Raw genomic sequence first — 27161 nt, 5'->3', positions numbered from 1 at the left:
AATAAAATAAAAATAAATAAAAAATTAATCTAAGCCGGTTTCAGGGAGGGTCTCTGACTAGCTCCCAAAAAATACTGGGATATTTTCTCCTAGTGTCCCAGACAGCTTCTGGGAACATTTAAGATCAATTGCAAACTGGTAATAGTCCATCACTGAGGATGTAAACAGAGAATGAAGAGCTATCAAAGAAAACTTCTCCAGGTTCTGGGATGTGTCTAATACCATCATCATGATAATGAAAAGCCTGGGAGTCAGGCCTGACTTGAGCCATTAACTTGCTGGGTGACCATAACAGATTCTTCAGTCTCTCTACAGTTCAGTTCCTCTGTAAAAGAGAGCTAGTTCCCTTGAAGAGTTGTGAGGATTAAGTTTAAATATGAACATACATACATATCCATGTAGGTAGGTGGACAGAAGACAGACATTTGGTGTACCTCAGCTATTAGATTTCTTCTCTTCCCTCCCCAATTTTCAAGATAAAAAGACTAGAAACACAAACTCCTGTTATATTGGACTGATTAAATATTCCAGGCTTAAAGAGACAAGTTAATTGTCCTCAAGGATTATTCTGGCTTCTCATTTTTTTTTTAATGTTTTACTTATTTTAAAAAAATTCTGCCTAAAAAAAAAAAAAAAAAAAAAAAAAAATTCTGCCTAGTTCTACCAAAACCTCAAAATTTTTATGTGTCAACAACAGCCCAATCAAATAACCTTTAGAATCCTAAACATTCAGACTGTTCCAGAAGTCTGTGGAAAAGCAAGCTCTGTATCAGTATGAAGGATGGTGATCCACTCCACTCTTGTCATGAAGGAGGTTTCTGGGAGGAAATGTGTCACAGCCAGGAAAGTGACTCCAAGTTTCAAAATGCTTCCGGCTGAGGCCTTTAGATATTTTTTGAAACAGATTCTGAGTATCAAACACACCTTTATTCAAGTGGAAGTACAAAAGCACATTCCTAAACCAAATGCATACATGTGATTTTTACATATTCTGCTATTTAGGAATTAATCTGCTTCATAATCACCAGAAGTGACCATTGGTCTCTGTACATAAGGGCATACACAGAAATAAAGAGAAAAAACATGCATTTTTCATTTGCTTTTACATTTAAATAAATTCATTTAGATCTCTACTTGCACCTGATAAGATCCTATGCTTGCTGATGGCTAAGAGGTAAAATACGGTGGTAGAACTATCTTAGAGCTTAGCCATAAGAGGCTTATAGAAGAAGCAATAAATTTTTATATATTTGTTGAGGATCCCTAATGAATATTATAATATCTGAACTATGAAGGCCTCACTTGCTGGAATGATAGTAGGAATTTTAAGTAACCCTTGCCTTATTCACAAAATGTTATGAAGCTTAAGATGGAAAAATACAATAAAATGTTTTGACACCTGTCTAAATAATCATGAATTCTTGACTAGGTATTGACAGTGATCCTGAAGTCTGGGCATCCTGACATGTGATCACTTTTATCAATCAAAAAACCCAAGTTCTTTTATAAGGCCTGTAGACTCATAAAATACAGAAAATGTGATGAATAAACAACTATACACAAAACCCCCACGATTCAAATATAGTCCAGGATTGATGAGGGAGAGTGGGTGGAGAGGGCAAAAATCCAAACAGATAAAGAAGCAATCATAGTGGTTAAAATTTTACCAGGAACAGACCTGCCACGTTCTTGAATTACTCTCTCTAGAGATTACAGAAGAACAGTAATTTCTTTTTTGAGAAGCTGCATTCCCTTATGAAGTTATTTTTTGTATATGTTCTTTATATTTTCCCCTATCAAAAGTAGACCCGAGCATTTTGCTGGCCTTCAACAGAAGAGTATTAAATAATTCTAAATTTGACATGCAGAACAGGTGCTGAGTGAATGTAGCTAGACCACCAGGAGTCTTGTGGCTCCCTGATGTCCTTATCATCTCTTTTAGAGGGCTGTGGATGCAGACATGGCAGCTAAGAACTTGGGTGTCGTTTGAAAATGTTTAGCCACCTGCCACAAACACAGGGGAGACAGAATCCTTCAAACTTGTGGATGTGGAAATCCAATTCTTTTTAAAGGAAGATGCTTCACTTTAGGAAAGAAGACACAAGAACACCAACACCAAGTAGGGGCGGCATACCTGCTGATGAGAAGCTTAAAACTAGAAAACCATCATTTGAAGGTGCTAAGAAGATGGAGAAATCAACAGGAATCCAAATGTTGTGGCTGGAAAGGAACAGGAAGTAGGATGCTCAGGAAACAGTAGACCTAAGAGTCTGTTTTGGAGAGAACTTGGGCTGAGAACAGCGGAAAAAGCTAAATGAGCTACTTTCCAGAAGTTAATTATGTTCTTACATTGGTGTATCAACAATATTTTGGAGAAGCTGTAACAGGAACCAAATTTCAGGAAAAATAAAAACATTTATAGGCCATATTTAAAAAAATAGTTTAAATGAGTTCCATAAATAGCTTATATACCTACTTACACCACCTATTAAATAAAAGAATGCCATGAGGAAACAGCATTGCATTCACCAAGTCTCCTCAGACTATCTTCTTTTGCAATGAAAAAGATCAGGGCTATATATTAACAATCTGATATAAAATTCTCTTTCCAGTATTTTGATGTTGAGTAAAGCCTGAAATGTGGAGGTACATCGTGCCATTTGCATTGTACCAGATTCTGGTTTGGTGTGGAGATTCTAACAATGAGAAAGACTTGAACTCCCACTGAAAGACTTGTCAAATTTGCTACACTTGACTGGCTTCTCCTGGGCATGGACTCTTTGTTGAATAAGGGGTGGAAGATGACTGAATCCTCCCATGCACATACACGCTTATTACATTCATAGACTTTCCACAGAATTCTTTCCGTAGAATGAATTTGATGCTGAACAAGGTAGTATCTTTGACTGAAAGGTATTTCACATTTGTTACAGTTGTGGAATTTTATTTCAGTAAGAATTCTCCAATGGCGACTAAGATATGAAAACAGCATGAAAGATTTGCCACATACAAGGTATCCATAGGTTTTCTTATTGATATGGGTTTGTGGAAGTTGATGAAGTTTAATGCTGACAAACTTTTCCTATATTTATCACATTCAGAGGGTTTCTCTCTGGTGTGGATTCTCTGATGCTGATTAAAGGGTGAGCCAGGACTGAAGGCTTCACCACCTTCACCACATATGGTATTTCTCCATGGTGTGAACTCTCAGATGTTGAATGCAGCCTGAACGTGACTAAACGTCTCCCCACGTTCAGCACATTCATAAGGTTTCTCTTTGGTATGAATTCTTTGATGTTGAACAAGCTGTGCTCTCTGACTGAGGTTCTTTTCCCACACATCACAATCAAAGGCTTTTTCTCTAGGGAGGACTTCCTGCTGAAGAACAAGGTTTGAGCTCTGACTGAAACTTTCCTCATAATCATGACACTCATAGGACTTCTCTTTCCCGTGAATTCTATGACGTGGAACAAGGCATGAAGTCTGACCAAAAGCTTCTCCACATTCACTACACTCGTGGGGTTTCTCTCCCGTGTGGATTCTCTGATGCTGAATAAGATGGGAATTCAATCTGAAGTCTTTTCCACATTCCTTACATGTATAGGGCTTTTCTCTGAGATGAATTCCTTGATGTTTAACAAAGGTCAACCCACAATCGTTGAACTCATAGGCTTTCTCTTCGCAATGGGCTTTCTGATGTTCAACAAGGTGTGAGGTATGATGGAAGTCACTGCCACAGACAGTGCACTTACAGGGCAGCTCTCTGTGAATCCTCTGATGCTGACTAAGATGCACACTGCGACTGAAAACTCTCTCACAATTACTACATTTGTAAGATTTTGCTCTAGTGTGAATCCTCTTATGTGGAATTAGGTCTGAGCTCTGACTACATGACTTATCAGATGCTTCACAAGATTTATCAGATGCTTCACATTTATAGGGTTTTTCTCTAGTGTGTATTCGCTTATGTCTACTAAGACTCGAACTCTGGCTGAAAGATTTTTCACATTCTTTACATTTGTAGGGTTTCTCTCTAGTATGAATTCTCTGATGTCTAGAAAGGGCAGAGCTCTGATGGAAGACTTTCTCACATGCATCACATTTATAGGATTTCTCCGTGGCAGGAATGCTCTCACATTTACTAAGGTGGGAGAGATCCATTAAGCTTTCCTTATATTCAGTACTCTGGACATCCTGTATTAGATTTATTTGTTCTTGTTTACCAGCAGCTGAATTCTGGTTCACACCCATGTCATACTTATCACTATCATCAATATTCTGTATTCTAAGAACTCTCTGATCTGTATCAAGGCTAGAGTCCAGACTGAAGCTTTTTTCAGGTTCATTACATTCATTATTCTCACTGGTGAAAGTTTTCTTGCTGATTGTTATTTGCCTAAACTCTCTCTCCAGGAAGAGAAATTTCCTTAGGATTTCCTGAAGCCTTTCTAATCTGTCCTCAGGTTTAGACACTTCTCTAGTCCCAGGAACTTGGACAATATCCTTTTTGAGTCTTCCTACTCTCACTCTGTATGAATGTACTTCTTCCAAAATTTCCTGCTTAGGAATCAACAGCTTGTTCTCTTCTCTGGTCTCTCCATCTAATTCAATATATAAATAGAAAATGCAAATGTAATCTGTACCCTGTGCTTAGGGGGAAAAAGAAAAAAAAAAAACTCGAGAGGAGAAAACTAAATAACTTAGAATCTACTAAAATGAGAGAAGTTTATCTACTCTGAAGCACAGGCACAAAATCTCAACAGCAGATGTTAAGGGCATGAATAGGAGCAGAAAGGTAATATCCAAATGGTTCAGGGTATGGTAGAAACAGAGGACATTTTCGGCAGAGTAAGAAGATAACCAAATAAAGTGTTTCAAAGGAGCTAATAGGGAAGTAGTACAAAAGAATTATAGATAAGCAACTTGAATAAGGGACTCAGTATAACTTTTAGATGATAAGGGATAAAATAAATGTAAAGAATTTATCAGAACTGAAGGGAAAAGGAAGGAGCTCTCCATCTGGTATAGAGACAGAGCTCTTCATTCTGCTTGCTAAAGCAGCTACAACTTGGCTCAACAACTGGACTCTTACTTCCCTAATTCCATCTAATTGATTCTACCTTACTCACCTGAGCAGTCATCTCTTAAGACTTCTCTATTCTTAGTTTCCAGATCAAAGACCTGTAGATCTTGTTCCAGCTGGGAGATCCCATCAGGCTTGGAAAATGGAAATCCTGCTCACAGAGAAGGAAATGGGATGTGGCAATTTATCCCCAGACACTATACCAAGCCATTTTTTCTTTTAACTAATGGTTAGTAGATAGAGAAAGTAAATTCTTAGAAGACATTAGGGAAGCCCTGGAGAGTGAGAAGGGCAAAGATCCTCTACAAGGAGCTCTTATTTGTGCTCCGGAAAGAGGTGTGTTACAGGGCATTGATGACTTTGGGAGAAGTATTCATTTATACATTATTCAAACAAGGGAATTTGAGCATGGGTATGTACCTGTCTTCACAGAAGTGATCATATTTACTCTTCAGCTGTTGCCTATAGATTGATTAATTTTTGTATTAGAACTGGTCTACAAGTATTAGACCTGATCAAAAGGGAAGTCATCAAAATATAACTTCACTGGACTGGAAGAAGGTGAATACTTAAGCACATGCTGTGTGGTGAGCTAAACTGGAGCAAAAGAATCAGTGAAGACTGAATATATATTCTAAGAACCAATCTCAAGAAACTTCACCAATCTCAATTCACTTCAGGGCATACGAAAAAACAAAATAGCATAACACATTCTTACCAATTAGAAGCTTACACTTTTGTTTATTCAACAAACATCTATGGGGGGGTCTCCCATATGGAAAGTATGTAAAAATAGAAAAACAACCAACTATAATCCAATATAGAGAGAAAGTGCAATAAATGTGAACTTTCAAATAAAAATGGTCTTTCTTGACTTACATAATGGACTCTTAGGATCTAATCTCCTTTAAAGCAAAAGCAAGAAGCAGTCTGATCCTGAGGGGGCAGAACTATTATAGTATCAAAAGGGCAGTTTTTATGTCTTCAGCCCAGAAATCTTCTAGTAGCACACATACAAGGACTAGCTCAAGCTTGTCAATTCCAAAAGCCTTTCTCCCCACGTACTCAATGTCTACACAATTTATTATTCGTTCCCCTTATCCTGACATGTCACTATATAATGGAGTTTATAGATTTTTATTTAATTGGTTTCAGGAATTATCATCCCTACTTCATTTATAAACTCTTACTAGAACAGACCATGTATCTTATACTACTTCGGATTTATTTACTTAAGACCTACTTATTGAGCGCCAATTTTGTGTCCTAGTGTCAACATATAACAGATAACCAGTTTCTAAAAGGGTGCTGGGCCTGGAAAATATGACAAACCAACAGCTGTCCTCTTGGAATTCCATGTGAGAGACTATGAACAGACAGAGCAGAACAGATATAAGGCATTTACTGTGTTTCTGAATTCCTGCTGGGCATTAATTGTCTATTCCCTCTTTTGGATGCTTGGATGCTTATTTAGTTGAGGTCCTTCGAGTCAAATGAAAGTTTTGCAAGTTTTAAAAAAAAGTGTGACATGAAGCAGCAAATATTCTGCTCAGAATTCTAACAGAATTTGTTACTTTTACTCAGATATTAAAGTGTTTCTAAGTATTTGATAACCGAAGCAAATTTTGGTTATTCTATATCTACACCTATATCACCTAGATACAACAAAAAAAAGATGGTTTCCACATGGAAAGATAGGTTTGGTTTTAGACTGTGTTTAAGTTAATGCAGGGAGGAATAAGAGAAAATCCCTAGTAGGCAGTGCGAGGTAAAAGACTACAGTGTCAATGAGAGAACAGGGTTTGAAATACAAACTTAAAATCAGCTCTATCATCAGTCTAATTAAAATATTAAGTTAAGGTGTACTGCACATGTAGTGGGTGTAAAGGACCACAGGACCACACCAAGAACTTTCCAGATTGTCAATAACTTAATACTCATCATAACTTTAAGAAGTAGAAACTACCATTGTACAAATAATAAAACTAAGATTGAGAGGTTAAGTAACTTGCTCAAGGTCACAGTAATTGGTGAAGCTAGGCCTCAAACCCAAACAATCTTTCAGAACCTGGCTTTTACATAGTCTACTAGTAAAAAATGATTGTGAATGAAATCTATCCCTTCCTCCAAAATACATACAGAAAAACAACAGAAGATCAACATACTGACGATGGAGTAAAAGGTAAAAATAATAAAAAGAACAGGTCACTAGATTAATACACAGAAAGTCAGGATTCAACAGATTTGGAGTCAAGGATATTCTAATTAAAAGGAAACTAAGGGGCACCTGGGTAGTTCAGAGGTTGAGTGTCTGCCTTTGGCTCAGGTCGATTTCCCAAAGCCCTAGGATTGAGTTTCCCATTAAGCTCCCCGTGAGGAGCCTACTTCTCCCTCTGCCTAGGTCCCTCATGAATAAATAAAATCTAAAAAAATAAAATAAAGAGATGCCTGAAAAAAAAAAAAAAAAAAAAGAGATGCCTGGGTGGCTCAGCAGTTAGGCATCTGACTTTGGCTCAGGGCATGATCCTGGAGTCCTGGGATCAAGTCCCACATCAGGCTTCCTGCATGGAGCCTGCTTCTCCCTCTGCCTATGTCTCTGCCTCTCTCTCTGTAACTCTCATGAATAAATAAATAAAAATCTAAGTGTATATATATATATATATATATATATATATATATATATATTTCTAAAAAAAATTAAAATTTTAAAAAGGACACAAAAATATGACTCATTATCAAAGAAATGAAAGTCTCTTTAAAAATCCAACTCCTGGGATCCCTGGGTGGCGCAGTGGTTTAGCGCCTGCCTTTGGCCCAGGGCGCGATCCTGGAGATCCAGGATCGAATCCCACCTCGGGCTCCCGGTGCATGGAGCCTACTTCTCCCTCTGCCTGTGTCTCTGCCTCTCTCTCACTGTGTGCCTATCATAAATAAATAAAAACTTAAAAAAAATCACACACATTTATAAAAAAAAAAAATCCAACTCCTACACAAAAGTATGAGTAATATTCAATTTGAGGAAATTCCACTATAAAAAAATAATTTGAACACAGTCCTGAAATTTGTTTTAAAAAATCTGATCTGGCGCACCTGGGTGGCTCAGCTGGTTAACATCTGACTCTTGATCTCAGGTCAGGCCTTGATCTCAGGGTTATGAGTTCAAGCCCCATGCTGGGCTCCATGCTGAGCATAGTGCCTACTTTAAAATTTTTTTAAATAATTTTTAAATCTTATCTCTAGCTCTTATCACTTGAAGTCCTTTCCAAAATTTCATTTAAATAACTACCGTAAGCCAGGTACTTACACACATAATTTAATCTAATTTAGTCCTTGACACCAACCCAAGGAAGCTTTATGAAAGCTCTATGCCCTTCTTCTTGGTCCTTAATATACAAATAAAATCCCTCCTTGGTAATACTGTTCTTGTGTAGATTTAATGGAACGTACCCCTAGACGATTTTATTTCTTCTCGAATGCATGTTCTTTCTGCTCACAAACTGTACAACTTAATACCCAACTGTCCAATTTTTCATGGCTATGAAATTTCTAATTGTCATCAGAGTATAAAGCCATAAGAATATTAAAAAATCATATGTGGAGCCCATGAGTGGCACAGTGGGTTGAGTGTCTGACTCTTGGTTTCAGCTCAGCCCATGATCTGAGAGGGTCGTGAGATCAAGCTCCACATTGAGCACTGTGCTGAGCACAGTCAGCTTGGGACTTTCTCTCCCTCTGCCCCTCCCCATTGTTCTCTCTCTTTAAATAAAGAGATAGATAGGGCAGCCCAGGTAGCTCAGCAGTTCGGCCCAGGGCATGATCCTGGAGACTCGGAATCGAGTCCCGCATCAGGCTCCCTACATGGAGCCTGTTTCTCCCTCTGCCTCTGTCTCTGCCTCTCTCTCTCTCTCTCTCTCTGTCTCTCATGAATAAATAAAATCTTAAAAAAAAAAAAAAAGGAGAAAGAGATAGAGAGAGAGATAAAGCTTTAAAGCAAACAAACAGGGCAGCCCGGGTGGCTCAACGGTTTAGTGCCACCCTAAGCCCAGGGCATGATCCTGGGGCCCTAGGATTGAGTCCTACGTCGGGCTCCCTGCATGGAGCCTGCTTCTCCCTCTGCCTCTCTCTCTCTTTATGTGTCTCATGAATAAATAAATAAAATCTTTTAAAAAAAATAAAAAATAAAACAAACAAACAAAAACCCCACCATATGTGGTTGGACTAATTGTCCTAAGGGGCAAAACAATGAAAAAGAGCATGAGCTTCAGATTCAGATCTGAGTCCTACGCCTAGTTTTTTTTTTTTTTTAAGATTTTATCTCTTTATTCATGAGAGACACACAGAGAGAGAAAGAGAGGCAGAGAGAGATACAGGCAGAGGGAGAAGCAGGTTCCCTGTGGAAAGCCCAATGTGGTACTTGATTCCAAACCCCAGGATCACGACCTGAGCCGAAGGTGAACGCTCAACCGCTGGGCCACCAAGGTGTCCCTATGCCTAGTTCTGACCCTGCACAGATCAGTTAACTTTTGAGCCTCAGTCTCCTCAGGTATAAAATAGAATAACATCTGCTCACAGGGTTATGGTAAGGATTAAATGAGCTATGTATAGTACCTTGTAACAAATTGGCTCTCAATAAACAGTAAATAGCCATGGCAGTAAAAGACATTCTATACAAAATCATTTTTGTCCTAATGACATCAACTTCGAAAAGCAAAGGTTTATGTGCCAAACATTTCCTGATTTATCAACTTCCTTAACAGTTAGAATTCTGATAGGCATGTTTTCTGATATCATCTAATAAGGTACCAGCCACAATGACCCTGTGTGAAATGCAATCCAGGCCACTTTCCTGGTCTTAACCTCCAGCACTAAATCACAGATAAATTCCCTTTGGGTATGACCCTCAAGTCAGTAATTCATTCGCTGTCAATAGAACATGATTCTTTTTAGATTTGGTAATGAAAAATAGGACTTTTTACTTACTTTATTCTTTTACTCAGCTGCTTATACTCTGTATGTTTACTACTAAATAGTAGAAGCACTTACCCAAACAAAAAAGTTTTGATGTCTGTGACAAATACAATTGAGCTACTACCGAAGGAAAAAGATGTGAACCTGACAGTGGGGCTGGTAAGTCAGGAACTGAATTACAATGTCCATATTTTACAACACCAAATATTAAGCTAAATAAGTGTATAAACTTACACATCAGGTGGAGTTTGCTGAGCCCACAAATATGAAAACAACTTCCTAAGGACTATAAAAAATAATTACTAAAAAGATGCTGGCTTGGTCACAAAAGTAAGGTAAACAGGAGAGTTTCTTGTATGTGTTTGTAGCCAGTCTGTGTGTGTGCATGCATGTCCTGTATATATACAGAGATGACACAGGAAATGGGATAAAGTTCAGTCTAATAGCACACTGTGCTACTAGGCTAATTAAAGTGCTAAAAAGTTTGTTTACTCCAAAAAGTAGACAGATTAACTGTTGGAAATTATGTAATTATTAGATAAAATTAACAGTAGTTTACAATTACATCACTTTACAGTTTACAAAGTTGTTAAATATACATTCAATTTCATACCCTGAAATAAAGAAATTAAACTCTTTGCCCTCCCATTTCCCATCCATCAAGGACAGAGCTAAGGAACACTTGATCAGGAAAGGTCATTCAAATGCATCAATCTGTATAGCACCATGAAGAATAAAGGGGATAAAGTCAGGGCCTTGGAGGGGGCCATGGGGACTTAAAGGAGAAGACTGGAGTGTTAAATATGAGGAAAGCCCAGGGGTTGCAGGAAAGTCAGACAATAGGAGGGGCAGGTCATATTCACTACAGAAAAGGGGTGGGGGTGCACAGTATATGTTCCACATTCTAAAACAACATGAAAAGATCATAACTGAAGAACTGGAGTTGAACTCTGTGGTTTCTCAGAACACAAGTAGATGACCACCAACCGTGGCTTATGAATGAACTCAGAATTCAGGTTCAAACTGTATTTGGCTGCAACAGGGCCTCCTTGGCCCTTCAGAAATTTAACAAAGGTCATCTGAGGAGCTGCAATTTTACACAGTGGTGGCATCCTGAGAGCATCAATCAAGTATAATATCTTACAATCGTGGAAAAGGGGTTTCCGAGCAGGGACGAGCAATATCGATGGGAAGCCGATACCTGGGCCATCTCTTGGAGATTCCTGCTGAAAGAACCGCAAGTGTTTCTCCAGAGAAAGCACTTGCCTGGGTATGACTCAGGGCCGGGCAGGAATTCACACTATGAATCCGGGTGGTAGGAAGGCGGAGAAGTATGCCTACAAAGATCAAAGAGCCAGGAATGGGAAACACACTAAAAACCTTCCCAGTGGGCAGGGTGCCTCCCCACAGGTAAAAAGATTTCTTTCATCCTGAGCGTAATCAAGGAGACAAAGGAACACCCAGGATGCCACCAGCATAGGCAAAGCCAAAAAAAAAAAAAAAGAGAGAGAGAGAAAAGAAAAAGTGTGATTAAATACATACAGACATTTAAAAAATTAAAAAAGCAGAAGCAAAGACAGGCAAAAAAAAAGGAAAAGGAGAATGATCACATCAAAGGGAGCTGCCAACAGCCCCACTGATGTTGCACTAGAGCACTAGTGCCTAATTGCAAGAGCCTACTGTACCATCCAAATGATAAAGGAGAAACTCGGTTTAAAGCTGAAACTTCTGCTGCTCCGGGTGAGGTTACTTAGGACTACCATCTGAATGATTCACTGAAATAGACTCGCAGTGAGTCAGGTCTCTAAATGAAGTCTCTCAAACTCTTCCTGCTTGGAGATGAATTTAGGGATGTCAAGAGGTAAAGGATTATTCAACAAGGATTTTAGCCTATCTTTTAAAAAAGGCACTTCTTCTTCCAAGGAAAATGTAAAACTTCCAGATACAGGGGCACTGAATTACTAGGAAGGAAACTGTCTAATTGTGGACTGGGAGGCTCTAGGATCTCTCTCAAAAAAGAGGAAAAGATAGGGAAGGTGAGAACTTAGGCAAAGCACAAGCAAGTTTCTCTTTTCTTATAGGAAACAGATGCCCCATGAAAATAGGAAGCATTAATTAAAGATAAGAAATAAAATGTCTCATCTTGAAACCCCCAGAGAAAACCCACTCCCAGAGGAGATGACCTTGAAGATGGAGGATTCAGAGGTTCTAAGACCTGGAATCTGAGCCACACTCCACTTTCTCAGAGACCTTGCAACCTCCTCAGAAACAAGGAAGTAAAGAAATCCTAATAGGTAAACTGAATAATAAGAAAGTCCTTACCCAGTGAGACCACGTTCCCATAATTCTCTAACATCACTTCTCTGTAGAGATCCCTCTGAACAGGGTCCAGGCATCCCCATTCCTCTCGAGTAAGGTGCACAGCCACATCCTCGAATGTCACAAACTCCTGAAATAACACAGCCTGGCTGCTCTGGGGAATGAGGCCACACAGTATCATGGCCAGAAAATGAAGAACAAAATGATGACACAGAGAGGGTTTCCAGTGTGTAGCAAAGCTAGGGAGGAGGGAAAACAGACTAGAAACTTGGGAATGAGTTCCATAATCTTTAACATCTAATAAGCACCCATCACAGCACTAGGGATAGAGAAGGAACAGTGTTTACTGGTGGTCGTGGGGAGATGGGAAGGTGATTTGTGTGAAGTCCAGGTCTCTGCAGAGGATCAATTCCCAAACTGGGGTCTGCTACTGAAAAAACTTCAAGGCAGGGTTTATGGATGGGATGAGGGAAGGGCCACACTCGATCAATAGCAACAGTCCCTGAGGAAAAGCAGAGGGTTCCTCAGCTCACCTGGTACCTGGCTGTCAGGAGCGTAGCTGCCTGGTCTCCTGGGCTTCCCTCATGGGGAAGAGCAGGCACCTGGGGAACAGGTGGAGCTGAGGGAGGAGAAAGGAGCCAAGAGTGAGAGCAACCCTTCCGCCAGGGCTCCCTGAAAGAAGAGGGAGTCAGTGGGACCCTTCTTCACATCAACATTCTAGTAAACCAATGAACATTTATCAGGTACTGAGTGTACTTACTCTGCTCCTTCTCAGCATTGGCCTACCCTCCCTACCCATGTGTAGACCAAGATACAAGACTTTCTTATGAAATCTCATATTTCACTTTATTCTCATGGCAGGATATTCCTCTAAACAGGAGGGTACCCACTATACCTGTTTTGCAGATGGGCAAAGCAAAGCATAAAGACTTGCAGTGACTTGTCCAGAGCAATGATGATTTAGTTGATTTCTGATGCTTTCCCACACACTGCTCTGTAAATTTCAGTGAGCCTTCATCGTGAATGGGCACTGTCCCTGCAACCAGTGTGAGAGGCTCCAAAGATTAGGAATGGTCATGTTTCCTCACAACCTTTTCCACACTCCCACAATGCCCCACAATACTGTGGCATTTAAGTGGTGTTGCTGACACATTTTATTTCAGGCACTGCAGTGGGCCACAAACAATCTAAGACAAGGTTCTTACAAAACAAAAAAAGTAAAGACATGTCAACCTATCTATATGATACATAAAGATGTTACTGTGGAGTCAATATGTGATATGTGTACACTACAGGAGTTGTGCTCAACCAAGGAATTAAATGGTTGCTTTTTTGGCCAAAATTAGATTAGTCACAAACATTGCAGCTACAACAGAATGGCAAGTGGCAAAGCTCACAAAGTCATCAAGGAGGAAAGAAACTAAGGGAAGGGAACAGGGGGAGAGACAAGCCGTAAATCTAAGAGGAAGTAAAAGCAAGGCAAGGATTGTGAGATGCAGCAAAAGCAGCATATCTTAGAAATTTTTCTGGATGTGAAACTGGGATAAAGTCAAGGTTTTACAAATGAAAACAAAAGCCAGAGCAGAGTGAAACGTCCACCCACTCTGCCTATTTAAGAAAGAGGGGCTATCCTTAATAGAAGAGCCCAGACTGAACTGAGTCACAACTGTCCCTCCCCTTCCAGACCTCCCCTAGGAGCCATCTTCTTATTGAAGTTCCTGGCCTCTCTCATACCAGGCCCAGGAGCCCCACTGTATCCCCCATTCTCTTGGGCTTACGTGTTCTCTTTGCCTTACCCCCATTGAGCTCCTGTTCCATGTCGGTGTCCTGCTCGAACAGAGGCTCTGGGGACAGACCCTCAGATGGGCTCTCCAAAGACTGAAACTGGACAATTGGTGATCCTGCTGCTTCCTGGGCAGATATTTCCTCCATCCCTGTTCTGGAGGACAACGACCATCACTGCTGGGTGAGATTGCGAGAATTTATTGTACTACATTAAGGCAACCCATGGTTTTACATCCTCAGGACTTAGCAAAGTATCGCAAATCCTGTCCATACTCAATAAAAAACAATTGTTAACGACTAACCACCTAAATAAAACAACAGAAAGAAAAATGGAAATTCCTCAGTTTCAAATATTTAAGAACCGAATCATACGGTCCAAGTATGCAGCTTTATTTCAACTCCACTAATTCAGAATTTGTGGTATTTCATGAAAAAATAAAACTCAAGAACGTACAACTTAATAGTGTGAGAAGATTTCTGAGGAAAGTTTAAAATATCTGAGGGGTGCCTGGATGGCTCAGTGGTTGAGCATCTGCCTTTGGCTGAGGGCGTGATCCCGGGGTCCTTGGACAGAGTCCCGCATCTGGTTCCCCGCAGGGAGACTGCTTCTCCCTCTGCCTGTCTCTGCCTGCCTCTGTGTCTCTCATGAAAAAATAAAATTTTAAAAATCTTTAAAGTATGTGAAACGTACAAACCTCTTTCAAAGTTCAAGTTTGTACCAGAGAAATATGCTAATTATGATTTTTTTTTTTCCTGGAAGCAGGCCCCCGAGGAATTATTTGGCAAACACTCTGCCGGCCCACTTTGAATAACTAAATGGGCTTGCCTAAAAACAAAATTCCACTCTGGGGGCGGGGGAAGATGTCAGACCCTCCGCCAACGCAGACGAGCTGGGCGGGCCGCTTCCCACCGCCCTGACAGGGATCCGGGGAAGGGCTGAGATTCTAACAGGTCTCGCTCGTGTCCTTCAAACCCAAGGACGCCACCGGGCTCCCGCCCGCTTCCGCAACCCTCAGAAAGGGCCGCGGCGCCCAACCCTCGGAAGGCCTCGCCCGGCGCTGCCCTCCTCCCACTTCCCCGTTCGGTGAAGACGCGCCCCCAAAAGAGCGAGGCGGGCCACTGAGACCCGGCTCGCCCCCGGGGAGGGTCACCGGGCCCCGGCAGCAAGACCCTCAGTCCGCGGGGCGTCAGGGTGAACCCTGACTGAAGAGAAACAGGTCCTCGCACCTCGGCCCCGGAGCGCTCCTGGGGACGGGAACCGCCTTCGGCCGGGACCTGCCCCTCCCCCTCCTTCCCGGGAGCCTAAACTAACGGCGACGCCCACCGCGACCCCGAACGGCTGCCGGGGACTCACCCGAGTGGAGGGGCTGGCCAAGCGGCCGTCCCGTCACAGACACTCTCGCTCTAAGGGCAGCCCCAGACTTTCCCGGGTCGCTCTAGATAGCCTGGAGCACGGCGCTTCTCAGTGGCACTTCCGGAGGAGGAGTCCGATGGCGGTGAGCGGAAGCGAGCCCCGGATGAGGGCCCCGGATGAGGGCCCCGGATGAGGGCCCCGGATGAGGGCCCCGGATGAGGGGTAGGTACCCAGGAGTCCTGCGCGTGTGTGGCTTTTCCATGTACTTCTCTCGGCCTGAGCCACTCTCGGTGCTGACCCCGCTGGCAGCCTCTGTAGCCAGTATACCAGTAATGAGCGCGACAGCTCCAAATTTGGGAAAGCGTCCCCGCTGGCCCTTCCCTGGCTCCAGCCAGCCCTCGAGATTGGCCGGAGGATGGTGACCCGCCCACGTGGTGTGGGTCCAGGGCTGAGGAGGAGTGTTGACCTCAAGGTCCGACTTTCTTAAGTCCGCGGGTGGGGAACCAGCACAGGGCTACAAAATACACTGATGATTTTTTTAAAGATTTACTTATTTTAGGGACGCCTGGGTGGCTCAGCAACTGAGCGTCTGCCCTTGGTTCAGTGCGTGATCCCGGCATCCGAGATTGAGTCCGGCATCCGGCTCCTTGCGGGAGGCCTGCTTCTCTCTCTGCCTATGTCTCTGCCTCTCACTGTGTCTCTCACAAGTAAATAAAATCTTAGAAAAAAAAAAAAGTTATTTAGAGAGATGGAGGGGGGGGAGAGACTCTCAAGCAGAGTCAGTGCTGAGTGCACAGCCTGTTGCAGGACTGGATCCCAGGACCCTGAGATCGGACCTGAGGGGAAACCAAGAGTCGGTGGCTTAAAGGATGGTGCCACCCAGGCGCCCCTAAATACAACTGATTAAAGTTAGAGTGGAAGGCGCTTGTGTGGTATGAGGACCACAGAAAATCATAGGATCAGAGTCTATTAATGTTTTGGAGGAAGGGACAGGGCATTGAGGAAATCAGTTTTTTTTTTTAATTTTTATTTATTTATGATAGTCACACACAGAGAGAGAGAGGCAGAGACACAGGCAGAGGGAGAAGCAGGCTCCATGCACCAGGAGCCCGACGTGGGATTCGATCCCGGGTCTCCAGGATCGCGCCCTGGGCCAAAGGCAGGCGCTAAACCGCTGCGCCACCCAGGGATCCCGAGGAAATCAGTTTTTGAGAGAAATTGAGATTGGAAGACCACTGCATTCCTGGTGGAACGACTGGACTATACAGAAACGGATAGGTAAAGCAGGAAGGAGTAGGACAGGTAGGCTGGGTGCTAGAACAGGAACCCTGAGGACACTGTGACCTCCCAGGTCCTTAAGAGAATGTGATGTCTTGTGGTGGAACTGGATCTCCTAGGGACTAGCAAGACTTTTAAAAGAATTTAAACGTGATTTGCAAGGGTCTTTAGATATTAGTCCTTTGTTTAAGTTTATAAATCAAATATCCTTTAGTGCCATTTGACATTTCAAATTAAATATAAGAAAAGGCAAAACTGTAGCATTCTACTTACTTTTTCCAATTCCATCAGCCTCTTGGCGATTGATGTGCCTTTCCTTTTTTTTCCTTCTTGACTGTCATTAATCTAATGCAACTTAGTAGTATGACACAATCTCCAGTCTACAGTATCCAGCATAGTGGAGTCAGCATCAAAGAAGATGCACTGCTTAGTCAATTGCTTTTTTTTTTTAAAGATTTTATTTATTCATGAGAGACACAGAGAGAGAGAGGCAGAGACATAGGCAGAGGGAGGAGCAGGCTCCACGCAGGGAGCCTGATGTGGGACTTGATCCTGGAACCCCAGGATCATGCCCTGGGCCAAAGGCAGGCACTAAACCACTGAGCCACCCAGGCGTCCCGTCAGTTGCTTGTTGTACAGCTCACGTTAGAAACTTTTTCTTGTGTTGAACAAAAATATACCCCCTAGTGATGTCCATTGTTCCTGTTAGGCTCTCTGGGAAAGCAGATGGCATATTACTTCCTCCTCTTTGTTAACAGCTTTTCTCATGTTCTAGGATCACTGTAAGTTTGGGGCTCTTTCTGAGTTGCCATTTCCCCAAGTGGCACCTATTAAACGGCTGCATTTCTGCAACAGAGGTGAGCAAACTATGGCAGTAGTACCTTTGTGTTTTAAGTTTTAGCTGACTCAGCAAACTGCTCCAGTGAGAGGACAATAGGGGGGCACTCAATTAAGATTCGGCTTCTCAGGGTGGCTCAGTCAGTTGAGCATCCGACTCTTAATTTCAGCTCAGGTTGTGATCTCAGGGTCGTGGGATCAGACTCAGTGGGGCACGGAGTCTGCTCATCCCTCTCCCTCTGCTCCTCCCTCCATTCTCTCTCAAATAAACAAATAAAATCTTTTTTTTAAAAAAAGAGTCCACTTCTCAGGAGGCATCAATCCCTAACAATAAGTAGTTAGAAACATTCTTTTTTAAGCAAAATTTTCTTTCAGTGGGTCTTCAGATGACACAGGTGGCATAAAATTTGTCATTTACACTATATTGCTTTATTATTTTTTAATTTTATTTTTATTCATGTGTGAGAGAGAGAGAGGCAGAGACACAGGCAGAGGGAGAAGCAGGCTCCATGCAGGGAGCCCAATGTGGGACTTGATCCTGGGTCTCCAGGATCACACCCTGGGCTGAAGGCGGTGCTAAACCGCTGAGCCACCCGGGCTGCCCCACTATATTGCTTTAAAGAAAAATACATGAATAACTATTCCCAAGGAATTGAGCGCTTCCCTAATCTTTCCCATTTGCCCACCATTGCACTAAACGTGGATAGTTAACAAAAGAAAGAAAATAGTTACACCAGATTTGACACATTCTCTAAATATGGGTTTGTTTTCCCTAAGTGCTTTGTCTCCACCAGCACCATCATCTGAGGGTTTATAGGATGCCTTATCCATTAGACATACCTCAAATCAAGGAACCCATTTTATAGTCAAGGAGATCTGGCAATGAGTTTGTAACCACAGAATTTGTGGTGCTTACTCATCACTCAGAAGCAGCTGCTTGACAGAACTGTGAAATGACATGATGGAGACTCAGCTAAATTACGCCTTGCAAAGTTGGGGAGCTATCCTCTAGGATAAAGTCTATGCACTGATACCCATTGAACCAATAACATATATATGCTGTTTTGTCTCCAATAGAAAGACCAAGTGGGTACTCATTGAACCAGTAACATATTGTCTCCAGTAGAAATACTATGGTGTTGAAACAGGAGCTATTACTATCATATGCAGTAACTCACTTGTGGAATTTGTGCTTCCTGTCTCCAAACCTAGAGTCTTCTGGCTTATGGCTCTGATTCTCAGGAAGAACATTGCTTCTAGGAGATACATTAAATGTTCCAGTGATAGTCTCACTAGCAAAGAATGGAGTTATTATAAAAGCCCTCACAGTCCCTACCATACACGCTACATAAATACAAAAACAGCCATCTGCTTTCAATAACCTACCTTTCTGGATCTTTTAGGAACTTTAGTGTAGGAATTGGGGGGAGGAGAGAGGGCAGGGTTTAGATGAGAAAAACAATGCATAACAATGTAGTGGCCCTTAGAGATGACTTGGAACACTGGAAGGAAATTTGAGGAAATATGTAGAGGAAGTTCTGGGACTATGAAGTCTTCAAGGAGGACCACAGTTTAGTGAGCCAGCCAGTGATTAAGGAGCAAAGATCTACTCAAGTGACTTATTGAAGAGTCAATAGGGAAGTAGAAAGAAAACAATGACAACTACAGCAAGGTCAAACCTCGTAGAGAATGGGATATTATTTTAGTCTTGGGATGTTACTCGGAATGTCACCTGGTCTTTGGTCACCTTTGCAGCATGTGGCTCTTTTGCAGGCTTTCCATTGTGCTCAGATTTGTCTTGGAATTTCGAGTGTGTCAGTTTTTCAAGGTCTTACTTATGGTTTTATAAAAGATGAGAATGCTTGATCTTCTCCTAAAATAATAGTAAAACTATTGTGATAACATTTTGACATCAAAATTGGACTTACTATAGTAATTACATTATTTTTAAGCCAAAAACTACCTGGTAACTTCAGCTAAGCTCAGAATCTCACCACTATCTAGTACTAAATAAGTCTATTGCCTATAGGAGAAATTTTTGAAAATACTGCAGTCCCCCGAGAAACAACCACTTTGGTTTTGTGAAACCATTCACTCTTGACCTTTATATTCCTCTGTCTACATTTTTGTTACAGTCCTTAACATAGAGACACCATCACTAAGCAGTGGTATTGTTTGTTAATAACTAGAAATCTTTTTTTTTTTTTGTAAGATATTGTTTATTTATTCATGAGAGACATGGGGCAGGGGGTGAGACAGAGAGAGGCAGAGACAGGCAGAAGGAGAAGCAGGTTCCATGCGGGAGCCTGAGGTGGGACTCGATTCTGGGTCACTAGGATCAGGACCTGAGCTGAAGGCAGCGCTAAACCGCTGAGCCACCCATGCTGCCCAGAATTTTTTTTTTTTTAAGATTTTATTTATTCATGAGAGACACAGAGAATGGCAGAGACGTAGGCAGAGGAGAAAAAGGTTCCCTGCGGGACCCTGATGCAGGGCTCTATCCCAGGACTCTGGGATCACGACCTGAGCCAAAGGCAGATGCTCAAACACTGAGCCACCCAGGTGCCCCAATAACTAGAATTCTTAGGATTACTGCCACTAATAAAAAGGAGGAGAAACGTGTAAGTATTTGAGTAGGTTGGTATCAAACGAAACCTAAGCCTCCTTATCCCAAGCGGAAAAGCTGAGCTGAGGCCAGAGATCTCCGAAGACAGACTCAGCGACTGGAGGACAAGGCCGCAGTCCTCCCGCGTTTCCTAGAGAGGACCCAGAAGGAGGGCCGTGCCCGAAAGGTTGGTGATGGTGCACTTCCGGCTTCTGTGAGCCGCAGACGTGCGCGCGCACTCAGGGTTGCGGCTAGCTGGAGGTGTGGCTCTGAGTGTGCTACCCTTTGACACCCCCACCCCCCAGTCACCTCCCTTTTTGTCCCAGCACCCCCAGATCTCTCTGGCGTTAACGGTGAGACGTGGGTCCGACCAGAGAGGACGGGCAGGGACGGGTGGATGTGTATAGCGAGACTCCCCTCGCCGCGACCGACCCCAGCGGATGGAGGAGGGTCCGGGTCCCCAACCTGCATCTTAGCCTCGGGAGTACGCGCAGTCTCCCTGCAGAGACAACCTCGGAGGCAAGCGAAAAGGGCACGGCGTTTTGTTTTCCGAGCTAGGAGGATCTGCCTCTGGGACCGGGAAGAGGCAGTCTGTCTGCTGCGTGCCCCGCCTGGGCTCTCCTGTCCTCGGTTTTCACCCCAGGGGATAGCGGACAAAAAGCCCCTGGGCTGATGCTTTTGTTCCTCAGTTGTTTACATTTGCTTTCCTTCTGGTGAGGGCTTTTTTTGTTTGTTTGTTTGCTTTTTGTACTGAGTTTTTGGAGACCATAAAATGTAAACTGAGGAAGACCCGCGAGGTTATCAAGCTCCACGTGTTGTTGCCTTTTTTTTTTTTCCTTACGGGGACAAGTTCACTAAGGTTCCTGAATGTTTGCAGATCTTTTGCTCACCCCCAAACCCGCCACCAAAGATGGTGGTGGTTAGTGTTCAAAACCTAGTGAATAAAGTGATTTGGATGCATTAGGAAAAGATTGCACACACTTAATTCTTTTCCTTGCAGTTTCTGAACTTTCTGATTTCAGACATCAGGTGGATTTTTCGGTTGTGCAAGGTAATTGTGCTTGACTTGAACCTGTGAGTGGTGAAGGGAGTTTGTGAGGATACAGTGGAAAGTGTGTTGTGCTACTAAGAGACCATTTCCAGTGCTCTCTCTGCCACTGCAGGATGATCTTGGACAGAACACTACTAGGTCTCAGTTTTGTCCCAAGTAAATGAATGAGATTATCTCAAAGAGCCCTTCCAACTTAGAAATTAATTGATAAGTGAATTTAACTGAAAAATCCAGCTGGGCCAAACCTAAATCCCATCTCCATTTCCTGCAGTGCCACCAGAAAGATAACTTTCATTATTGAAAGTGGCAAAGGACCAAAAAGCAAAACAAAACCCACGCTGATCAGCGTTGAAGAGATCTTAGGCAATGAATCAGTTGTAGAGAATACACTGAAAGCATATCAATGAAACATTATTTGCTGGAGAAGTAGGTTGATTACACAGTGCAATGGGAGATATATAAGTAACTTACTCGCAGACACATAATTTCTGTACTTTAACCTTGTGCTGCTGTAATAGTCCTCCCATTCTTTTATTCAGATGTTTTACAAATCACTTGACAGTCTCTTAATTCATAAATGGCATGCTCTTCCAAGCGTTGAAATACCAGGCATATAACAAATTTGTTGCTCTTTCTACAAGGGGCAGAAAATACATTGTATTCAAACAAATATTTTTTAAATGTGCATGCATTGCAAGGAACTACATAGAATGACTTAAGGGCAACAATGAGAGCAAAAGAGTCTATTCTTGAGGGACAGTCTAGTTGAAATAAGGCATAAAACCATTACAAATAAAATTTCAGGGTAAAAGCCATAAAAGTATTATATATACCAAAGTAGTAATGGAAACAGTTTAAGTTTGAGAGAGGACTGGGTGCTGGGATCATTCAAAAAATGTAAAATAAAACCCTGTCTTTCTTCTGCTCTTCCCCCAAAATGTTAGCACCACTACTCCTTGTGGGCCTGTTCAGGTCAGGGAGGAGTGGCTGTGCTCACCTCAGCTCTGTATCTTTTGTTTCGCTTCCTTGGAGTCCCTTCATTTGATTCATACTCCTACTGTGAGGGAACAGCACCTAGGCATCTAGGAACTTGTGATTCCTCGTTCCCCATCTTTAAAACTTTGACCCAGATGTCAAAGACTGAGGTACTTTTTCTTTCATCTTAAAAGACCAGAGACAGATGGGATTTTCAAAAGATATATCACTAAACATGGAGACAAGTGAGCAAAGAAAATTTAATAGAAGGTGAAGTTCAGCAATGCAAATGGTGACAAGATAAATGCTCTGATGCTCTGAGATGGGGACCAAAAAAAAAGTTATGGCTATCAGGAAAGGTTAATGATTTTCAGTATTTTTAAATACAAATACGTTTTAATTTTTATTTTTCTCTTGTGCCCCACTGGATCATCCTGTACACCCTACCCAGATGGTCATTTTAAGAGTAACCAGATCAGGATGCCTGGGTGGCTCAGCGATTGAGCATCTGCATTCGGCTCAGGGCATGATCCTGGTCCAGGGATCGGGTTCCACATCAGGCCCTACTCCTGTGAGGAGCCTGCTTCTCCCTTTGCCTATGTCTCTGCCTCTGTCTCATGAATAAATAAATAAAATCTTTTTAAAAAGGGATCCCTGGGTGGCTTAGCAGTTTAGTGCCTGCCTTCAGCCCATGGCGTGGTCCTGGAGTCCTGGGATCAAGTCCCACATCAGGCTCCCTGCATGGAGCCTGTTCTCCCTCTGCCTGTGTCTCTGCCTCTCTTTCACTCTGTGTGTGTGTGTGTTGTCTCATGAATAAATAAAATCTTTAGAAAAAAAAAATCTTAAAAAAAAAAAAAAGTGACCAGATGCTCTTATAGTGACTAGATGGCAGTGTAGCAGCACAGTTAGGACCCTGGGCTTCAGACTTGGGTTTGAGTGGTGAATCAACTACACTGTATTGTTAGACCCATTATTTAATTTTTCTGAACTTTTAAAAATAGGAGTAATTGTGTACTGCATAAGGTTTCCATGAGCAGTAAATGAGCTATATACATAAATATAATGAACAAATCAGCCTGCACTCTGGCTACCACAACATCAGATTTAGTCAACTGTCCTCATGAATACTTGCATGAGGTGTTAACAGCATCACAATACAATGTTACTTTTTCATACTGCTATTAAATTTTTCTACTCTGCAGGATAGGTCTCCTAAAACATCTTGGACAAAAAGAACAGTCCTGCAGACAGACCCTGTGTGGATCAAGTGAGCCAGTTCTTTGAACCTGAACACTGACTCCTGAGTCCAGGCAGACTGCAGATTTGTCTCCCCAGTCCACCCAGGAGATGGAAGGCGTAGTGATAGTGAAAGTGGAGGAGGAAGACGAAGATGAGGAAGACCATTTCCAAAGGGAAAGAAATAACATAGAATTATCCCCACCATTTCTTCTTAGTCCACAACCACGAATGAGAGAGCCCTGTTATCATCCTATTTGGTTGCATATCGAGTAGCAAAAGAAAAACTGGCTCACACAGCTGCTGAAAAAATTATTCTTCCAGCCTGTATGGATATGGTACGGACAATTTTTGATGATAAATCAGCTGATAAATTAAGAACTATACCTCTTAGTGACAATACGATATCTCGTCGAATCTGTACGATTGCAAAGCATTTAGAGGAGATGCTTATTGCACGGTTGCAGTCTGGGATAGATTTTGCAATCCAACTTGACCAGAGCACTGATATTGCAAGTTGTCCAACACTCTTGGTTTATGTCAGGTATGTGTGGCAAGATGATTTTATAGAGGATCTGTTGTGCTGTTTAAGTTTACATTCACACACAACTGGATTAGATATATTTACTGAATTAGAAAAGTGTATTGTTGGTCAGTATAAATTAAATTGGAAAAACTGTAAAGGAATTTCGAGTGATGGAGCAGCAAATATGACTGGGAAACATAGCAGGGTTATTGAAAAATTGTTAGAAGTAACACATAACAGTGCCCTTTGGCATCATTGTTTTATTCATCGAGAAGCTTTGGTATCCAAAGAAATTCCACCAAGTCTAATGGTTGTGTTGAAAAATGCAGTCAAAATTGTTAATTTTATTAAAGGAAGCTCATCAAATGGCCAACTTCTTGAAATACTTTGTTCAGAGATTGGAGTTAACCATACTCACTTACTGTTTCATACAGAAGTTCGTTGGTTGTCTCAAGGAAAAGTATTGAGCAGAGTATATGAACTCAGGAATGAGATTTACATTTTTCTCATTGAAAAGCAATCACATTTGGCAAATATTTTTGAAGATGACATTTGGGTAACAAAATTGGCATATTTAAGTGATGTTTTTGGCATTCTTAATGAATTAAATTTGAAAGTACAGGGGAAAACCAATGTGTTTCAATATCTTGAACATATTCTAGGATTCCAAAAGACATTATTGTTGTGGCAAGCAAGATTTAAAAGTAATCGCCCTAGCTACTATATGTTCCCAACTTTGTTGCAACACATTGAAGAGAATATTATTAATGAAGACCACCTAAAAGAAATAAAATCAGAGATACTAATACATCTCACTTCTTTGTCTCAAACCTTTCATCATTACTTTCCAGAAGAGAAATTTGAATCATTAAAGGAAAATATATGGATAAAAGATCCATTTGTCTTTCAAACCCCTGAATCAATCATTGAGTTAAACTTAGAGCCCGAAGAAGAGAATGAATTATCACAGCTCAGTTCATCATTCACACTAAGGAATTACTATAAGACATTAAGTTTATCAGCATTTTGGATTAAGATTAAAGATGAATTTCCATTGCTGAGTAGAAAGAGCATACTGCTGTTACTACCATTCACATCTACCTATTTGTGTGAACTAGGATTTTCCATCTTGACACGGTTGAAAACCAAGAAAAGAAATAGGCTCAATAGTGCACCTGACATGCGTGTAGCCTTATCCTCCTGTGTTCCTGACTGGAATGAGCTTATGAACAGGCAAGCACACCCCTCACATTAAATCTAATCTCTATGAAATTTGTTTTTGGACTTTTTAAGGTTTTTTTTTAGTAGGTTGTATTTAAATATTAATAAAATTATATTTGGACTTTACTGTGTTTCATTTTTCTATGTAATATCATTTCAGGAAACTTGTTCTAGTAACATGAATCATGTGTATGTGCATCCAGAATAATGACGTGAAATATATTTGTGTCTTACTGTCAATTTTGAAAAATAGTGTTCTTAAAATGTAGTCTTATACTCAGATCCCTGTCCACCACTGCTGCCTTGCTGCTTCCTTTCAGGCAGAGCCCCATTCGGGTCCAGTTTCTCACCATCTGTGTGCTTATATGTGTTCTTCCTTTTTTGTTCTAATTCCAGGAAGTGAATGCTAATCATGGCTTAACACCATCCTCAAACTGGATTTATTTAAGCATGGGCACGTGTTATAATTCTAGCTAATGAGATGCATATCTAGGACACTCTGTCAGGATATTTTTATGAAGGTGTCCCTTGCTACCCAAGGGACACAAAAGAGAAGAGAGTGATAGGGACAGTTTCTTAATCTCTCCAAGACCCTCCTTAAAAACAGAGCAACCGGGATAGGAAAACTGAAACTCACAGACATCATCTGTGGCAAAACCAGGTGACAGTGTACCACCAACAGTTACAAAACTAACATGGTCCCAAGCCACTGTGTAAAAGGAAGCAGAAAAAAGAAACGAGTGTCTGATAGATTTGAAAGCTGTAAAATAATCAATAGGTACTCATGCAAAATTTCAGTGGCTATATTGAGACCAGCAGCTTAAACCAAGAACAGCTTCCTTACTTCAGGAGAGGGTGAGTTTTAGGGGTTGATGGTAAAGTCTGGGAGCAGGATGGGCCCTGTGAAATAAAATCCAAGTTGACAGGACAGAGAGACCAAGTCTTATCTCTGTATCCTTGAGAATTGCTTTGTTTGGTTTCCTCTGCCCACAATCAAGATCTTTTTGTGTCCTGATTAGTGACAATTAGCCTTTGGCCAAATTCCAAGATACAGGTTTCCACAAGCACCATCCTCATGGGCTGGGGCAGTTTATGATGGGTCTTTCCTACTAAAATCCTGCCCCTTCCAGATCAGATACCTGCTTCCTTTGTGTTTTCTTGTGATGACATAACTAGTACATATACCTCACCAGCACCATTTAACCAGGGACAATTTGGAATTGCATTGACCCCTTTGGGACAACTCATATCCACATCCCTAGTCCCCCACCTTTATCTGGGAAGATGTTGGAATGGGGAGTGAAGATAACAGTTTGCTGCCAGAAAGAGAATTAAAAAGCTGTGAAAACACCAGATACAGATCTTTTCTCACTGTAGTGTGGAGCCCTGAATAGGTTAGGACTGAGGAGTCTTGAGGCTCCAGATATGGTCAAGTCCTTACTCTGCGCCTCCGTTTCTTCATCTGTAAAATGAGGACGGTACTGCTTGTTTTCCCTGCAGAGCTTTTGAAGACTGTATTAAATGTCTTAGAAACATAAAGCACCATATAAACAGGGTGGAAATACTCATAGAAATACATAAGAAAAAAAGATACTCCATATGCTGCAGAGAAAGAACTCCGGCTTTGGAACTGGACAGCTGAATTTTGTCTCTGATTGATACTCCCTATCTGACCGTGGACAATTCATTAACTTTCTGAAGCTCAGATTGCCCAACTCTAAAATTGAGACACCCTCTTAAGTAATTATTTTAAATGTGTTGTATTGTAAATGTACGTGTATTGTTAATACACGGTAAGCCAGTACAATGTAAATCCACTCCTAAGCAGGACTGAACTGTGTCTCCCAAAATTCCTACATTGAAACCCTACTGCATCTGGAGATAATGGGGTAAAGTTAAATGAGGTGATAGGTTTGGCTGTCA

The 27161-nt window shown here is 41.7% G+C and overlaps 2 protein-coding genes across 11 annotated transcripts; one reads left to right on the top strand and one right to left on the bottom strand.

Annotated features, from left to right (window-relative positions):
- Window positions 1-627: 627 nt before the first annotated feature.
- On the bottom strand, window positions 628-15640 carry ZNF655 (zinc finger protein 655). Of its 6 annotated transcripts, none has more exons than XM_055339531.1 (6): window positions 15510-15640; window positions 14167-14309; window positions 12904-12989; window positions 12374-12500; window positions 5130-5234; window positions 628-4601 (listed from the first exon to the last, which is right to left on the bottom strand). In XM_055339531.1, exons 2-6 carry the CDS (start codon window positions 14300-14302, stop codon window positions 3208-3210), a joined length of 1848 nt encoding a protein of 615 aa, XP_055195506.1. In that variant the 5' UTR covers window positions 14303-14309; window positions 15510-15640; the 3' UTR covers window positions 628-3207. The 6 variants fall into 6 exon arrangements, with proteins under 6 accessions (XP_055195506.1, XP_055195504.1, XP_055195505.1 ...); XM_055339529.1 differs by having other exon boundaries at window positions 14167-14329; window positions 15510-15639; XM_055339530.1 differs by having other exon boundaries at window positions 14167-14332; window positions 15510-15638.
- On the top strand, window positions 15634-25364 carry FAM200A (family with sequence similarity 200 member A). 5 transcript variants are annotated; one of them, XM_055339540.1, is made up of 3 exons: window positions 15638-15731; window positions 17563-17644; window positions 23458-25364. In XM_055339540.1, the coding sequence occupies exon 3, from the start codon at window positions 23821-23823 to the stop codon at window positions 25270-25272; it is 1452 nt and encodes a 483-aa protein (XP_055195515.1). In that variant the 5' UTR covers window positions 15638-15731; window positions 17563-17644; window positions 23458-23820; the 3' UTR covers window positions 25273-25364. The 5 variants fall into 5 exon arrangements, with proteins under 5 accessions (XP_055195514.1, XP_055195515.1, XP_055195519.1 ...); XM_055339539.1 differs by lacking the exon at window positions 17563-17644 and having other exon boundaries at window positions 15634-15731; XM_055339544.1 differs by lacking the exons at window positions 15638-15731; window positions 17563-17644 and adding an exon at window positions 20074-20416.
- Window positions 25365-27161: the final 1797 nt, after the last annotated feature.

This window comes from Nyctereutes procyonoides, unplaced genomic scaffold, assembly GCF_905146905.1.
Source record: "Nyctereutes procyonoides isolate TBG_1078 unplaced genomic scaffold, NYPRO_anot_genome, whole genome shotgun sequence".
In the NCBI taxonomy this organism is placed as follows: Eukaryota; Metazoa; Chordata; class Mammalia; order Carnivora; family Canidae; genus Nyctereutes; species Nyctereutes procyonoides.
The sequence above is the reverse complement of the archived record's forward strand: the minus strand, read 5'-3'. Positions and strand labels throughout refer to the sequence as shown.

Bases quoted from the DNA above. Each gene is read 5' to 3' on its own strand.
- ZNF655 (XM_055339531.1), bottom strand. From the start codon at position 14,302: ATGGAGGAAATATCTGCCCAGGAAGCAGCAGGATCACCAATTGTCCAG. The intron at 12,501-12,903 runs GTGAGCTGAGGA...GTGTTATTTCAG, and splicing joins TCCTGACAGCCAGGTACCAG to GAGTTTGTGACATTCGAGGA. The intron at 5,235-12,373 runs GTAAGGACTTTC...CTCTGTGAGCAG, and splicing joins TGGGAACGTGGTCTCACTGG to GATTTCCATTTTCCAAGCCT.
- FAM200A (XM_055339539.1), top strand. From the start codon at position 23,821: ATGGATATGGTACGGACAATTTTTGATGATAAATCAGCTGATAAATTA.